The sequence below is a fragment of the Malania oleifera genome, chromosome 8, assembly GCF_029873635.1.
Source record: "Malania oleifera isolate guangnan ecotype guangnan chromosome 8, ASM2987363v1, whole genome shotgun sequence".
Classification (NCBI taxonomy): Eukaryota; Viridiplantae; Streptophyta; class Magnoliopsida; order Santalales; family Ximeniaceae; genus Malania; species Malania oleifera.
In genome coordinates, this window is record NC_080424.1 from 9711517 (window position 1) to 9727844 (window position 16328).

At 34.2% G+C, this 16328-nt stretch overlaps 1 protein-coding gene across 1 annotated transcript in view; it reads right to left on the minus strand.

Moving 5' to 3' along the window:
* The window catches only part of LOC131162296 (beta-galactosidase 16-like), a gene marked incomplete at its 5' end in the record, with an annotated part of 29025 nt that extends 15954 nt beyond the window's left edge, over window positions 1-13071 (minus strand). The window contains 3 exons of the mRNA XM_058118610.1: window positions 56-151; window positions 3244-3358; window positions 13055-13071. Of these exons, the coding sequence (XP_057974593.1) occupies window positions 56-151; window positions 3244-3358; window positions 13055-13071 (228 nt within the window). The remainder of the gene's footprint in view (window positions 1-55; window positions 152-3243; window positions 3359-13054) is intronic.
* Between the last annotated feature and the right edge of the window lie 3257 nt (window positions 13072-16328).

Here is a 16328-nt window from a genome sequence, read left to right on the forward strand (position 1 = left end):
AGAGAGAGAGAGAGAGAGAGAGAGAGAGAGAGAGAGAGAGAGAGTAGAATGTTACCATCCCAGGATTTGGCTCATGAATGTTCCAAAACACGTAGGTTTGGATCACGTCTATTCCTCCTGCTTTGGCTAGTGAGATCAAAGACGGCCACATCTGCTCCCATACACCAAGACAATTTTATTGATTAGTGTTATAAAATGTCTATCTAAAGCAAAACAATTTTAGAAGATTGATTGAGCTAATTGTTATAATTTATTTTTCATAAATAAAAAATTTTTTAAAAAAATGTGGAAAAGTGGGAGACAAACTGAAGAATTTAGTCAGAGAAGCACATGCACTATAGGCGAAAGTTTTTATGTTTGAAAGCTATATAGGAGACCAACCATGTTGGAAACGCACCAAACACTTAAACCAACCAAATGAATGTAAAGTAAGTAACGGCTAATATCCTCTCATATATATGTGTGTGTGTGTATATATATATATATATTATATATATATATATATATATATTCACAAATATTATATATGAGATTTTCAAGTTCTATGAGGCCCTGTTTGGAGTTAAAAAAAAATTAGCGAAAAAAAAAAAAAAATTAAAGAATCCACATTTTCATATTTGCTTACGAAGGAAAGTAAGAAAAAAATAAAAAATATATCAAATGTGTAATAAGAGTTACATGTATAATAATAAGATTTCTTTAGGATTGAATTTTTTGTATTATATTATAAGTTTGATGTGATTACGATAAAGTTAATGAATTTTTGACCATGAGTGCAATTTATTGATTAAAACCATGTCTCTCCTATCTTGAAATTAATAACATGAATTTGAGAAGATCATTCAAAAATATTAAAAAATGGCACATTTTTTTTTTTTTTTTCTGAACCTTCTCTTGTGTTGATTCCCATAAAATGTTAGGCTAAAGCACAACGGGTTTAGAAGATTGATTGCGTTAATTATTATAATTCATTTTTTATAAAATAAAAATTGAAAAATGAGGGAAAACAACAGTTAGAAGGAAGCAAATTGAGAGAACATAAAGCGAAAATTACCTAGTGAGTTAATTGTCGAAGGGATTGTTATGGATGCAAGAAAAGATATGTACTTATTGAAATGATTTATTTTTTTTTTTGACCAATATTGATCGATATGGAAAATGGAAATTGATTGAGAGAAGTTAATTCAACATTTGTTTTTGTTTTACCAAACTAAAAGAGAGATTATTATATATTTAAAGTACGCCTGTATGTAATACATTTTTCAAATTAAGCTATATAAACCCAACAAAAATAGAATACTATTTCAAATGGAGACTACTTAAAAGTAATAACAATTGCACGTGTTTTTCTCTTTCTTAGCAAAAAAAAAAAAAAAAACAAATACATGTGTTTGAAATTAATTAATAGTAAATTTTCTTTCAAATCTAACCCTCTTGTATTGATATGAAAATGTCTACTTAAAGTGCAGCAATTTTAGAAGATTGACTGGGTTAATTGTCTTAATTTTTTTTATAAATAAAAAAAATTGAAAAAGGAAGAAAAATGGCAGTCAAAAGGAAACAAATTGTGAAGATACAAATGCAAAAATCACTTGTAAATTTCTTTTCAAAAGGGATTGTTATGGGAGCAAAATACATAATCTCATTGAGGTGATTTAGGCTAATTAGTTTAGTCCCTTTATAAATTTTAAAAAGGAACTTATGAAAATGAGTTGATTGAAATTGTTTGGTCGTCTGTAAAAAAAGAAAAAAAAAAAAAAAAGAGATAGAAAGAAAAAGTTGAATTTGAATGCTTGGTAAAAAAAAAAAAAAATTAGAATGCATGTAAAAGTATTTTAAATTACTTGAATCGATATGTATTTTAAGAAAATGTAATTAATGCTTTGATAATTTTTTAATTTTTTTAAAAAAACAAGGATAGCAATGAAGTTAGATATTTTATTGGGAAAAAAGTTAAATTTTAGTTTTTTAAAGTTTCAATTTCAAGACTCTCCCAAACAAAAAGTTGACTTCTAAAAGTTGAAAAAAAATTATTACCTAATACATTAAACCCAATTTTTATTTTTTTAAAAGACAAGTTGAGGCAAAATAGATTGGAGAGGGGCGGCGGCTCACCATTAGTATTAGCTTGGCGAATATATATTGATGAGCATAGAATAGGGAAATTGAAGAAGTTGATTTAATCTTTTGTTTCGGAGATTGTTTAAAAGTAAAAGCACTCATGTGCATGTCTTTGTGTATTGAGTATTTTGTAAATCAAGATAAACAGATTGCAAATTATAATTAATTGAGTTAGATTGCTTACAACTTCGCATTTTTGTTCTAGGCCCGTTTAGTCTTGTTTCTTAGTTAGCATTGTTTGAATTTGGCGTATTGGTTTGGTTGGTTGTTTGTGTTATTTTTGGAGAGGGTTTTATTTCTTTATCTGCTTTCTCCTTTTTGCTTATCTTGTAACCACGGTTTTTCTCTACCAAAAGTAAGGGCATATCAATAAATTAATGGAGGTGCCGCCCTCCTTTAATAAAAAAAAAATCGCATTTTAGTATTTTTTTTTTTTGTTAATTTTGAAAAGTTTAAGATAAATCGATATACCATTAATTGAAAATCATTTAAAACCTAAAGATATGATTGACCATCTAAAACATGATATACTTAACGAGGAGCCAAACTTAATAATTTCTAATTAACAATATATACCTAAAATAGTAAAAGAAAAAAGGATCTCTTAAGGACTTTTTAGAATTCATAAAAAACATTAAGGAAACATGGAAAACATAAAAATTTTCTATTCGGATCGATCGACCTTTAACTTTTAAAAGCCTTAAATCTCTGGCTTTAACGGACTAATAAGCATCACCAATTGACTTTTAAAAGACTCAAAATTTTCAGTATGAAAAAAGTTTTACATCAACGGCAGTGGGGGTGTATCCAATCCTTAAGAGAATACACATTTAATTCCATTTGGGGCAAAAATTAAATTCCGTAAGCACTGTTAAGTTTTTTCTTCTTCTTCTTTTATGAAAAATTCAAGCTAGCTTTTGTATGCGAAAAAATCAAAAGCAGCTTATATTAATTCAATCAATTATATATAGTGTGAAAGATGGAATTACCCAGCGGATGCAATACAGAAAGACATAAATGCATCTATAAAATCTTGCTATATATATATATATATATATATATATAAATATATATATTTATATATATATATATATATATCAGATAGAGAGACAAAGAATATACATCGAGAGTGCTGCGCGGATAGTGAATAGAACCGGAGAAGAGAAGTTTTCGTTGGCCGTGGATGATGAGCGATCTACCGTCGTAGGTAACTCCTCCACCACTGCTGTTAACACCGGGAGCAGCTGCACAACCGCCGCTGCCGCCGGCCACCGCACTCACCACCATAAGTATTCCTGTAACTGCGAAAAGCCAACTGTACGAAACCCCCTGCATGCACATCGCCATTTCTCTCTCTCACTCTCTCTCTCTCTCTCTCTCTTTCCCCACCTTGTTGATAATATGACCATATACCAGTGTTTATATGCGTTGGTCTATATATATATATATATATATATATAAAGCTCATGCAACACCTGTAGCTCTCTTTTATATATGAATTACACACGTGCGTGTATCTGTTCATATATAATTTCTTATTATGCCATCTCTGTTTTCTCTTTTCCTGGCTGTGTAGCAGCTTTGGGGTTTAATTATCTCTGCATGCGTGTGCGTGCCAAGTAAATGTGATGTTTGAAATTTAATTGGACCATTGTTTTATGCGACGATCTATGTTTTGATTAAAATTGATGAAAAAAAATTGTAAAATATTCATTATAGTAACAGGTATTATTTTAAAAGGGCAGTCCCTCTCCACATTTTTTTAAAATTTATAATTTATAATTTATAATTTTTAAAAGACATGATAGGGTTAGAAGAACAAAGAACAAGTATGTTGTGCTGCGTATTGTCCTATTTAGTTACCCCAAATAAAAGAAAAACTTAATTTGCCTAGCTAGCTAGCAAGTAAAATGTTATATTATTTTAATTATAAGGTGAACTGAATTTTATATATATATATATATATATATATATATATATATATATATTGTTGTAGTATGTGGCTCTTATGATTAAGTGGAAGGCATGTCTAAAGAGAAAACACGGAAAAAATAGGAATGCTGACTTGCTGGAGGAAATCATCGACAATTTCCCTGTAATCTTCGATGGTTTGGGTCAGATTCAGTGAAACAGTAGATTGTTTGCTCTCGATATCTAACCATCGACCATATCTCTACAAAGCATCGACGATTTGACTTGAGAACTCGATGTTTGTTTTCAAATTTTGAATTGGAACATTTGAGAGGTTGGGTTTTGGAGGGAACGCCTTTAGGAACTTTATATATATGTTGTATATGTTGTAACTATGATGTAGTTGGTGTCTTTGGACACAAGATAGTGAAAATCACATTACTGGTTGCTCTCGTGGATGCAGGCATTGCTGAATAACGTAATTCCTTGTGTCATTATTATTGCTTTCATTATAATCTATATGATTGTTGTTCTATATATTTCATCGTTAAGTGCTACGTTGTATGATAGTTTTGTTCCATTGTATATTTGTTTTTTACAACAAATTACTATCAGAGCATTGTTGTAATGGCTTCTGAAACTTTTTATGCAACGTTCGGTGTCGTTAAATTCGATGGAATAAAAACTTCGGTTTATGGCAAATAATGGTTGAGGATCTGTTAGTGCAATAAGGTATGGTGAAGGCTTTATACGGAGTTCAATGGGAAGGCATATATAATATCCCAAGAAAAGTAATTAGGTCATCGTCGACGAACACAAGAGATTCGTCAACGAGGGTACAAGAGGGTCTCGTCGATGAGGACATGTTTCATCGACGAGAAGAAACCGAGGGGCTGTGTTTCAAGTTCTGAATTTCGTCGACGAGGAGATGATGTTCATCGATGAACCTTCTTCTTTGCCTCGTCGACGAGATGACGTGACTCGTCGACGATGCCCATAGTCAAGTTCCTTTTCAACTACCTGGGCGCTTGAACGATCATATTCAAAATGGGCTCAGGAAATCGAATTGGCTGGTTTAGTTAACCGAACTTGGAACCGGGCACTCAAACCTACGAACAAAATGCTACTGACTTTGGTTCAGCCAAACGGTCCTCAATTCGGGCACCCGAACCATTAAATAATGGTTTTGTGACAAAGTTTGTTTGGGCACCCGAACCTTAGGTCGGGCACCCAAACCTCTCTGGTTAAAACACTTTTACTGATTTTTTAAAAGGGGTAAAATGGTTTAATTTCATTAAACTTGTTTTAAATTTTTCTAATTATCCCCATTGAGTCCCCAACGGTCAAAAAATCCTCCTTCCCTATAAATACCTATTCATTTGTCACAGTTAGCAAGGATTAGCAAAATCATTGAGGCCAAATTCTCTCAAAATTTCAAAATCTTATTTTAACCTATACTACTCCCAAACACTCATACACTCCATTTTCCTTGATCCTTCAAGTGTTGTGAGTATTTCTAAAGTACGTGTGTCTAATCTAGCCTGCTCATACTCTCATTAGATTATATTGATTATTTGATTTTATTGAGAGTAGAAGCATCAAGTTCTTCCACTGATTTAACTTGATAAATCTTGTGTGGGAAGGCTTGAAAGGTTGTGGTTCTTGCATTGTTATTGCAAGACACCTAAGCCTACATTTTTGTGTGCAAAATTATTTTCAAAATTTGCGTTCAAACACTCTTTGTGCTTAGTACATTGAGAATATCTTTTTGAGTTTGTTTGAATCAACTAGTTTGTGATATTCACATACTGTGTTTCAAATCTTACTTTGATATACACTCTTGATCTAGATCGATTATCTATACCTATTTGAGTGTTTAGCACACATTAGAGTACTGAACATATTTACATATCATACATGCTTGCAATATTGCTTGAGCTATACTGGTGTACATATTTGCTTGTGAAGAAGCGTATTTTCATGTAAAAAAATTTCAAATAATTTGTTGTATTCCAGACATGGGCCTGAAGAGGGAGACTAGCCTTGTTGAATAGTCTTGGACTAGTTTAGACTCGGTTAGGAAAGTTAGGTGTGCCATCCAAGTAAGGCGTGTTGGTTGAGGTCTGCCTCTTAAATTGACCTGATTGTAACCAGTGCTGCTCCACTTGTTAAGTGAGCATTAGTGGAATCCTTGTGCAGGTGTAGCCAAGGTGGGGACGTAGGAAGTATTGGTCGAACCCTGATAACATATCGTGTGTGCACCGTTTATCTTTCTGCAATTTACATTCTTACACGTGTATGTTATAGTTGGTGAATGATGCACATGATTTTAAATTTCGCACGTTATATTTATCTGCACATTCAGAACTGCATAGGCAGACCCTAGGTTGTGAATGTACTACTACTATTTAGGTCAAACCTAGGAAAAAGTTTTTAAATTCCAATTCACCCCCCCTCTTGAGAATGCACCAAAGTTAACAATTTGTATGCCCTAATGAGTTTAGTCGACTGTACCATTGACTTTGACCTGTTTGGTCGACCATTGAGTTTATACTCAACGTATTCGGTCGACCAAACCCACTTCGATTTACCAACAGCCGACCATATCCAAAATCGAATGTCACTCAATCGACCATCCACTTGAAGAACAAAATTATTTAGTCGACCAAACCATGGGAACTGAAACGTAACATCAAGTTTTGGTCACCCATTCTATGCCATGGCTGACCGACTAGAAACAATCAGTACTGGATTTATTGCGTTTCAGTTGACCGAACCCTCTTTGGGTCAATCCAACCTCATGAGTTTATATATGCTCTTTGCGCTGATAGTTCGTTTTCACTTCCAAACTGAGAGCCTTCATATGTTTTTCCTCTATTTTCCATCTTTCCCCATAAACCCACCTTCCTGCCTACTAAAATCCTTTCCATCTTCCTTCATGGCTAGGCCAAATGAACGCATTGATGCCTAGGAAGTCAGATATGCGCAAGACAGTTGGTTCATCTCAGAGCAAGCAAGGATGAGATACGTAAGGGACTTCCGTCCCCAGGATGTCATTGTAGGTAAGATCCTTGATATGAATTTTATGGAAGAACATTTTAGAAATATCTTGGATATGTTTAGGCATCAGGGCTGGGACTTGGTCATGTCCTACCAGCCCAGAGGGCATTATCCTACCCTTGTTAGACTATTCTATACCAATTTGGGTAATGATGAGGATGGGTGTTACTCTAGAGTTTTGGATACTGAAATTAAATTTGAAGATGAGTACCTGTGTGATACCCTTAATATTGGGTGGGGGGATTTTGAATGTCCTGATGCAGTATCTTCCTGGATAAATGAATAGGAGTTTTCTGTTGAAAGGTTTGCAAACCTTGTTATCACTGTCCCAGATACAAACCCCAATTATCCTCCAAACTATAGGTTTTTCAATTTAGAGGCTAAAGTATTTCATCATTTGATCACATATAATATTCTACCTAATGCCGAGTCCATGGTACATGTGTCCTATCTGGGTTACTTTGTCATGTGGTGTCTTTTCACTAGAAAGAAACTAGACCTACCGAGCTTGATGATGAAATGGGTGCTTGCAAAGACCACTGGCCGTAGGATTTTTTTTTTAACTAAAGGAGGGCGACACCTCCAATTATTTATTGATATACCTTCACTTTTGGCAGAGGAATACCGTGCTTACAAGACAAGCATTGGGAGATTACAAACAAAAACCTTAAAGGCCTCCCAAAAACAACACCAACAACTTACCAAAATAGGACTACAAATTCAAACAAAGCTAAATAAGAAACAAATTTAAGCAGGTCTATCAAAGCAAAAATAAAAAAAATAAACTAAAATCTGAACCACCAAACAAAAACCGAGAGGATGAACTAATGACGAAAGGAAGTGAGACCCAACCTGTTGACTCTACGAGTCCAATCCGGTTTTGATAATTACAAATCACTTGGTATTTGATCTATGAATTGAGTTGGTGAATAGGAACTATATTAAGCATACACAAAAGGATCACGAGTCATGGAAGTCACAAAGTAAAGCTAACAAAATTGGCAAGATCCATGGAACTCAAAGAGTACAAGAATCAAGATGCAAGCGGCAAAGTTCAAGAACATCTTGGGAATGGGTATTTAGAACTCATGTACTTATATTTTTGTATGATTTAATTTAAGGCTCAACATAACTTAGAATGATTTTAGGACTCATGCATTTCATGTACATCATTAGGGAACTTCCATGGACTTAGAAATGTTTTTAAAATCATGGAAAATTTGTTTTATAAAAGACCCAAGAAAAGGAGTAAAGTAGAATTTTAAACCAAAAAAGAAAAATTGAGAAAAAGGGGACTTCGATAGCCTGAACTCCACCTCAGTCACCTGAAAAATTTCTTCAGGAGCTTGAAGATTAAGTTCGGTAGCCTGAAGAATTAATAAGAAACACAGCAAGTTGGTCGAGGCACTTCGGTTGCCTGACCTTGGGACCTCAGGCGTCTGAACTCACCACTTCAGGAACTTGACCCTATCTTTAGGTGCCTGACCCTGCATCCTAAGTTAAATTTTCAAAGGGTTATGGAACTTCGGTCGCCTGTGCCTTCGACCTCAGGCGCTTGAACCTTCGGGAAACTTAAAATTGTGAATTTTATTAAACGAACTCGCGAGCTATTTCTTTGATCCAACGATTGAGATCAATCCTATGGGTAAGACACTATATATACTGAATATCTAAACCCTAGAACGAAGCTAAGACACACAAAAAGAGAAGAACATATCTCATTGCAAGAATATAGAGAAACTTGTGTTGATTGTTATACAATTGCCTACTCTTCATTCTTCATTCATCTTCTTTGGGCAAATCTACTTCAGAAATCAAAGGGCATTCATTCACTCAATTGATTTTCAGTCTAGTACTGAGGTTTGATCTTTCAAGTCATTATTTTTCAATAACTTCTCATCTCATTCCTTGTTCTTGATTATCATTAGAAAATTTTTGATCTTGAGTGTGCACATACGTATAAAAATTGGTTTTTGAAAAGATCATTACTTGAGAAAGTTTGTTAGCGTTTGGTTGATTGGTTTTTGATTCAAGTATATATATATTGTGCATAGAGCTTATTATTGAAAAATCTATTTTGATTAAAAGGTTGATCTTGAAAGTGCACATACATATACATATTTATTTTAAACAAAATCATTACTAGATTAAAGGTTGTGTTGTGATTGAATACTTGAGAGAAAACTTTGTATTGTTGATTGACTTAATATTCAATACCAAGTTTTTAATAATAAGTTCACATCAAATATATTTGTGTATTTTTGCAAAGTGAACTAAGAACGCTAATATACTCCAAAGTGTTTCAAATATATCTTTACTTGGGAGTTTTTTATTAAAGAGGGATTTGTGTGTTGAAGCATATCATACATAAACGATTGCATCGTTTCATACATTCAAAGCTTCAAGTTATATCATATGTTAATGTATTAGGAATTTAATTTATACTCATACGCTTTTGTTAGAAGCATTTTTGAGTGTTATTTTTCAAATTCTATTGTATACACGGTTCGGTGTGTGAACCTGTGTGTAAGAAGAGAGTTGTATCTCTTGTAAGCAGCGGAGAAAGAGGGAGCTGTGCCTCTTGTAAGCTGCAGATTGTAAGGGAAGCTCCATCCCAATTTAAGGAGCAGTGATTTAGTGAATCCTTGAGTGGTTGCTCAAGGTGAGGACGTAGGCCAAGTCGGCTGAACTTCGTAAAACCGTGTTTGCCCTCTCTCTTCCCTTTAGTCTTTATTTTCAGTACTGCATTTAAATTGTGTATATTGCATGTATAGGTTGGATAGCCTTACACATAAGTAATTGAGTAACAAGAATTCATTGGTAAATATATAAGAAGGGTTTAAGCGGTAAATAAGTGTCAAAGAATTTTTTAAATACCCAATTCACCCCCTCCCCCTCTTGGGATTACACTTGATTCAACATTTAATATTAGAGTGGGTTTACATAGACTTGATAGTTAATTTGTAAAATGATCACATGGCACACATTGGTGTAACTCCATTAGGTAAGGGACACTCATCCACTGGACCACCCATTTTTTGTGGTGTAAATTACACGTATTGAAAGCGTAGGATGAGCATATATCTACTAAACGTAGATTGGAAGGTTTGGAAAATTGTGACTAAGGGAAATCACATTCCCATGAAAGTAATTGACAAGATTAATGCACCTAAAAATAAAGATGAATATACTAAAGAGGATTGGAAGTCAGTACAAATCAATGCCACTGCCATGAACTTACTTTTCTGTGCATTAGATGTCAATGAATTTAATAAGGTAATGGCATGTAACTCAACTAAAGAAATTTGGGAAAAATTAGAAGTTACATATGAAGGCACTAAGGAAGTCAAGGATAGTAGAATAGACATGCTCACTAGTGAATATGAAGCATTTAAAATGACGACTAATGAATCCATACAATCCATGTACACTGGATTCACACACATCATTAACTCTTTAAATGCTATTGGAAAAACTTACCCTACTTATGAGTTGATCAGGAAAATATTTAGGGGATTACCTCTAATGTGGGAAGCGAAAGCTTGGGCAATAGCAGAAGGGAGAAATCTCAAGGAGATGTCGGTGGACGAACTCATTGGATCTCTCATCACCTATGAGCTGGCAATAAACGAGAGGAAAAATTAGCAAAGCAAAGTTAAGAAGGTCACTGCACTTAAGGCATCATCAAGCTATTCAAGTGAAGGAAGTGATTCCGAAACAGATGATGACATGGCCTTGCTAACAAAGAAGTTCGGGAAGTTCTTGAAGAAGAACAAGAAGTTCAACGGAAAATTTCGGAACTCTAAATCGAAAAAAGGAGAGCAAAGCATGAAGAAAAAGAAGGAGGATCCACCAACATACTACAACTGCCAAGAAGTTGGACACATCAAGCCTGAGTGCCCCAAGCTCATGAAAACCTCAAAGAAAAAGAAGAAGGCACTGAAAGTCGGTTGGGATACACACTGCACTAGCGATTCAAAATCTGAATCCAGCGACGACGAGGTTGCCAATTTGTGTCTAATGGCACATGATGACTTTGAGGTACAATCATCTTTTTCATCATCTTCATATTAGTTTAGTGATTCTGAAAATAAATATGATATGATTTCATATGATAAACTGAAACAAGAATACATGTACACTATTAAAATGCTTGAGAAGAAAACAAAGAAAATTTTTGAGTTGAGAAGTAAAGTCAAAGAACTTTCAAGCTTACTTGAACGTCAAAATGAATCTCATGCATCTTTCATAAGAAATAAAGATTTGAAAATTGAGGAGTTAGCAAAGGATTTGAAAGATAAATATGAAATTATTTGTAAATTTACTGAAGGACAAAAAATTTTTGAAAAGCTCCTAGGATCTCAAAGAAATTCCCTAGAAAAGTAAGGATTCGGTTTTAATGGTAAAGAAAATCTAAAGAAAAGACATTTTACATGTGTTATTTTACAAAAGAGTCAAAGTCATATGCTCAAACTAAGAATTATTATAGAAATACTATATGCTTAAAATGTAGAAGGTTGGGTCACATACAATTCGAACGTCCTTTCAAAAATAAAGATGTAAAAATAAAGAAAGTATGGAAGGTCAAAAGTCAATCTAGCACTAACCCTTCTGGACCCAAGACAATCTGGGTACCAAAGCTAGTTATTTAATTGTGTCTTGTAAATATGCTTAAGATCAGTATCCTCAAAAGATAGATGGTATATGGATAGTGGATGCTCACGTCACATGACCGGGGATAAAGAAAAGTTCACATCCATCATACCCAACGATGAAGGGTTTGTTACTTTTGGAGATAATGCTGAGGGAAGGATCACAGGTGTAGGTAAAGTCGATAATGATTCCTCACTCATTATAGATGATGTTTTATTAGTTGAAGGTTTAAAGCACAATTTATTGAGCATAAGTCAACTATGTGATAAAGGAAACAAAGTATCATTTGAACATGACAAGTGCATAGTTGAACACAAAGCTGATAATAAGATATTGTTCATTGCTAAGCGTCATGAAAACGTATATACCACAAGCTTTGATAACTTAACTTCACAGAGTGTGACATGTTTATTTGTTAAAAATGAAATAAGCTGGATTTGGCATAGGAGACTAGGACACGCAAACATGGATTTAATCTCAAAACTAGTTAAGAAAGAATTAGTTAAGGGACTGCCTAAGACGAAATTTGTGAAAGATAAAATTTTTGATGCATGCCAACTAGAAAAACAAGCAAGAACAAGCTTTAAGAAGAAGAAAAAGATCTCCACTACTAGGCCACTCCAAATGCTACACTTAGACTTATTTGGACCAAACCCAATTCAGAGTTTAGGAGGAAAATCATACGCTTTTGTCATAGTTGATGATTTTTCAAGATACACATCGGTACTATTCTTAGGTCACAATGATGAAGCATGTGAACAAATTATAAACCTGTGCAAGAAAGTCCAAAATGAAAAGGGATATACAATTACTAAAATTCAAAGTGATAGGGGTAGAGAATTTAAAAATCAAGGCATGGAAGACTATTGTAATTCATTAGGAATTGCCCATAATTTTTCAGCTCCTAGAACACCGCAACAGAATGGTATAGTTGAAAGAAAGAATAGGTCTATACAAGAAATGACCAGAACTATGCTTAACGAACATAAATTACCTAAATACTTCTGGGCCGAGGCAGTGAATACCGCTTGCTATGTGCTAAATAGAGTTCTGATTAGACCATCACTTAATAAGACTCCTTACGAATTATGGAATGGCCATAGACCAAACATATCATATTTTCATGTCTTTGGCTGTAAGTGTTTTGTGCTTAGAGACAATGAGCATCTAGGAAAATTTGATGTGAAATCAAATAAAAGTATCTTCCTAGGGTATGCCTTAGATAGTAAAGCCGATAGAGTATATAACAAACGAACATTGATGGTCATAGAATCTATTCATGTACTGTTCGATGAGTCAAATTCCTTCTCCAAAAGAACTGATGAAGATGAAATTGAATTAAAACAAGGAACTAGAAGAACAATCAATTGAGAATGATTCAGAAAAAAAAAATGAACTTAAAGAACCATCCATTGAAATTGATCAAACTAAAAATGAGGTTAATGAACCACCTAGAGAATGGAAATATGTAAAGAATCATTCCATAGATCAAATAATAGGTGAACCATTACATGGAGTAGCCACTCGCTCCTCTCTTAGGAACATGGTTAATCATTTTGCATTTCTATCTCAAGAAGAACCTAAGAATGTAAGTGAAGCTATAGAGGATGAATCTTGGGTGCTGTCCATGCAAGAAGAATTAAATCAATTTGAGAGAAACAAAGTATGGACAGTAGTTCCCAGACCTGAGGATAAGTCAATCATATGGACCAAATGGATATATAAGAATAAGAAATATGAACATGGAGTAGTTGTGAGAAATAAGGCTAGATTAGTAGTTCAGGGATATAATCAAGAAGAAGGTATAGATTTTGAAGAAACATTAGCCCCTGTAGCTAGTAGCTAGGATAGAAGTCATACGAATGCTTTTAGCATATGTAGCGTTTAAGGATTTCAAGCTATATCAAATGGATGTCAAAAGCGCATTTTTAAATGGCTACATAAATGAAGAAGTGTATGTAGAACAACCCCCAGGCTTTGAAAACCATAAGAATCCAGATCATGATTATAGACTGACAAAAGCCTTGTACGGTTTAAAGTAAGCTCCTAGAGCTTGGTGTGAAAGGTTAAGCGGTTTTCTATTAGAAAATGGATTTATAAGAGGAAAGATAGATACAACCCTGTTCATAAAGTCTAAGAAAGATGATATTCTCCTAGTGCAAGTATATGTAGATGACATCATATTTGGCGCTATAGATAAAGAATTGTGTAATGAATTTGCCAATACCATGCAAAATGAATTTGAGATGAGCATGATGGGTGAACTAAATTTCTTCCTAGGACTTCAGATCAAACAAGAAAATCATGGAATATTCATAAATCAATCAAAGTATATTAGAGACTTACTCAAAAAGTTTAATATGGAAGATGGAAAAATACAAGGTACATCTACGAGTGCTTCATTGAAATTAGACAAAGATGAATAAGGTATACCAGTAGACGTCAAGCTATATCGTGGAATGATAGGTAGCTTGCTATACCTGACTGCCAGTAGACCGGATATAATGTTTAGCATATGTTTGTGTGCAAGATTTCAGTCTGCACCAAAAGAGTCTCATTTGCTAGCTGTTAAATGGATACTTAGATATCTAATAGGAACCGTGGACATTGGGTTATGGTATCCTAAGTACACATCCTTTGAGATTCTTAGTTATTCAGATGCTGATTTTGCGGGTAGCAAAGTGGATAGGAAGAGCACTAGTGTTACTTGTCATTTCTTAGGACACTCCTTGGTCTCTTGGTTTTCCAAGAAACAAAATTCAGTTGCTCTTTCCACAGCTGAGGCTGAATACATAGCGGTAGGTAGTTGTTGTGTTCGAACGGTTTACATGAAGCAACAACTGAAGGATTTTGGATTAAGTTATGAAACAATCCCTATAAGATGCGATAATACGAGTGCAATAAATATCTCAAAGAATCCCATATTACATTCACGAACTAAGCACATAGAAATACGACATTACTTTCTTCGTGATCATGTACAAAAAGGGGATGTAACACTAGAGTTTATATGCACGGATGAACAATGAGCAGATATATTCATGAAACCACTTGCGGAGGATAGGTTTATCCTAATTAGGCATGAATTAGGTCTCATGCATAGTCGAGAGGTTGTTTAGAATCATGTTAGATGATATAATTCAGGGGGAGCAAAATCACTTACGATATAATCACTTGGTATTGCATTAATCAACAATTGGACACATTCAAAACCTTAAGATCTCTAAGGGGAGAAGAACATAAGGGTATGTCTACTCATGCTTTATTAGTTTACACCTTTTTGTTGATGTCAAAAAGGAGAGAAAATTTGGAAGCAAAAATAATAGAAAGGAAGCAAAGAATGTTGGTAAAACTAATTGCAAGAGGGAGATATGCAAAGGGGGAAAAACAGTTGTTTGATGTCATGGTTGAAACATCATGAGCATATTTATTATGAGCATATTTCATATTTCATTTGGATTTATGCTAAACACTTTATGTATGAACATGAGCATATTGTCATTCATTGAATATTTGATGCATTAATTGAGGGGGAGCCTTGTTAGGCGTAACCCATTATATATATATATATATATATATATATATATATATATATATATTTGCTTGTGTATTTGTCATCATAAAAAAGGGGGAGATTATTGACTCTACGAGTCCAATCTGGTTTTGATAATGACAAATCACTTGGTATTTGATCTGTGCATTGAGTTTGTGAACAGTAACTATATTAAGCATGCATGGAAGGATAATGAGTCATGGAAGTCACAAAGTAAAGCTAACAAATCTTGGCAAGATCCATGGAACTCAAAGAGTACGAGAATCAAGATGCAAGCGGTAAAGTTCAAGAACATCTTGGGAATGGGTATTTAGAACTTATGTATTTACATTTTCGTATGATTTAATTTGAGGGCTCAATGTAACTTAGAATGATTTTAGGATTCATGCATTTCATGTACATCATTAGAGAACTTCCATGGACTTAGAAATGTTTTTAAAATCATGGAAAATTTGCTTTATAAAAGACCCAAGAAAAGGAGCAAAGCAGAATTTTAAACTAGAAAAGAAAATTTGAGAAAAAGGGGACTTCGGTAGCCTGAACTCCACCTCAGTCACCTGAAGAATTTCTTCAGGAGCCTGAAGATTAAGTTCAGTAGCCTGAAGAATTAATGAGAAACACAACAAGTTGGCCGAGGCACTTCGGTCGCCTGACCTTGGGACCTCAGGCGTCTGAACTCACCACTTCAGGAGCCTGACCCTATCTTTAGGCATCTGACCCTACATCCTAAGTTAAATTTTCAAAGGGTTATGGAACTTCGGTTGCTTGGGCCTTCGACCTCAGGCACCTGAACTTGCGGGAAACTTAAAATTATGATTTTTATTAAACGAACTCGCGAGCTATTTCTTTGATCCAAGGGTTAAGATCAATCCTAAGGGTAAGACACTATATATATGGAATATCTAAACCCTAGAACGAAGCTAAGACACACAACAATAGAAGAACATATCTCATTGCAAGAATATAGAGAAACTTGTGCTGCTTGTTATACAATTGCCTACTTTTCATTCTTCATTCATCTTCTTTGGGC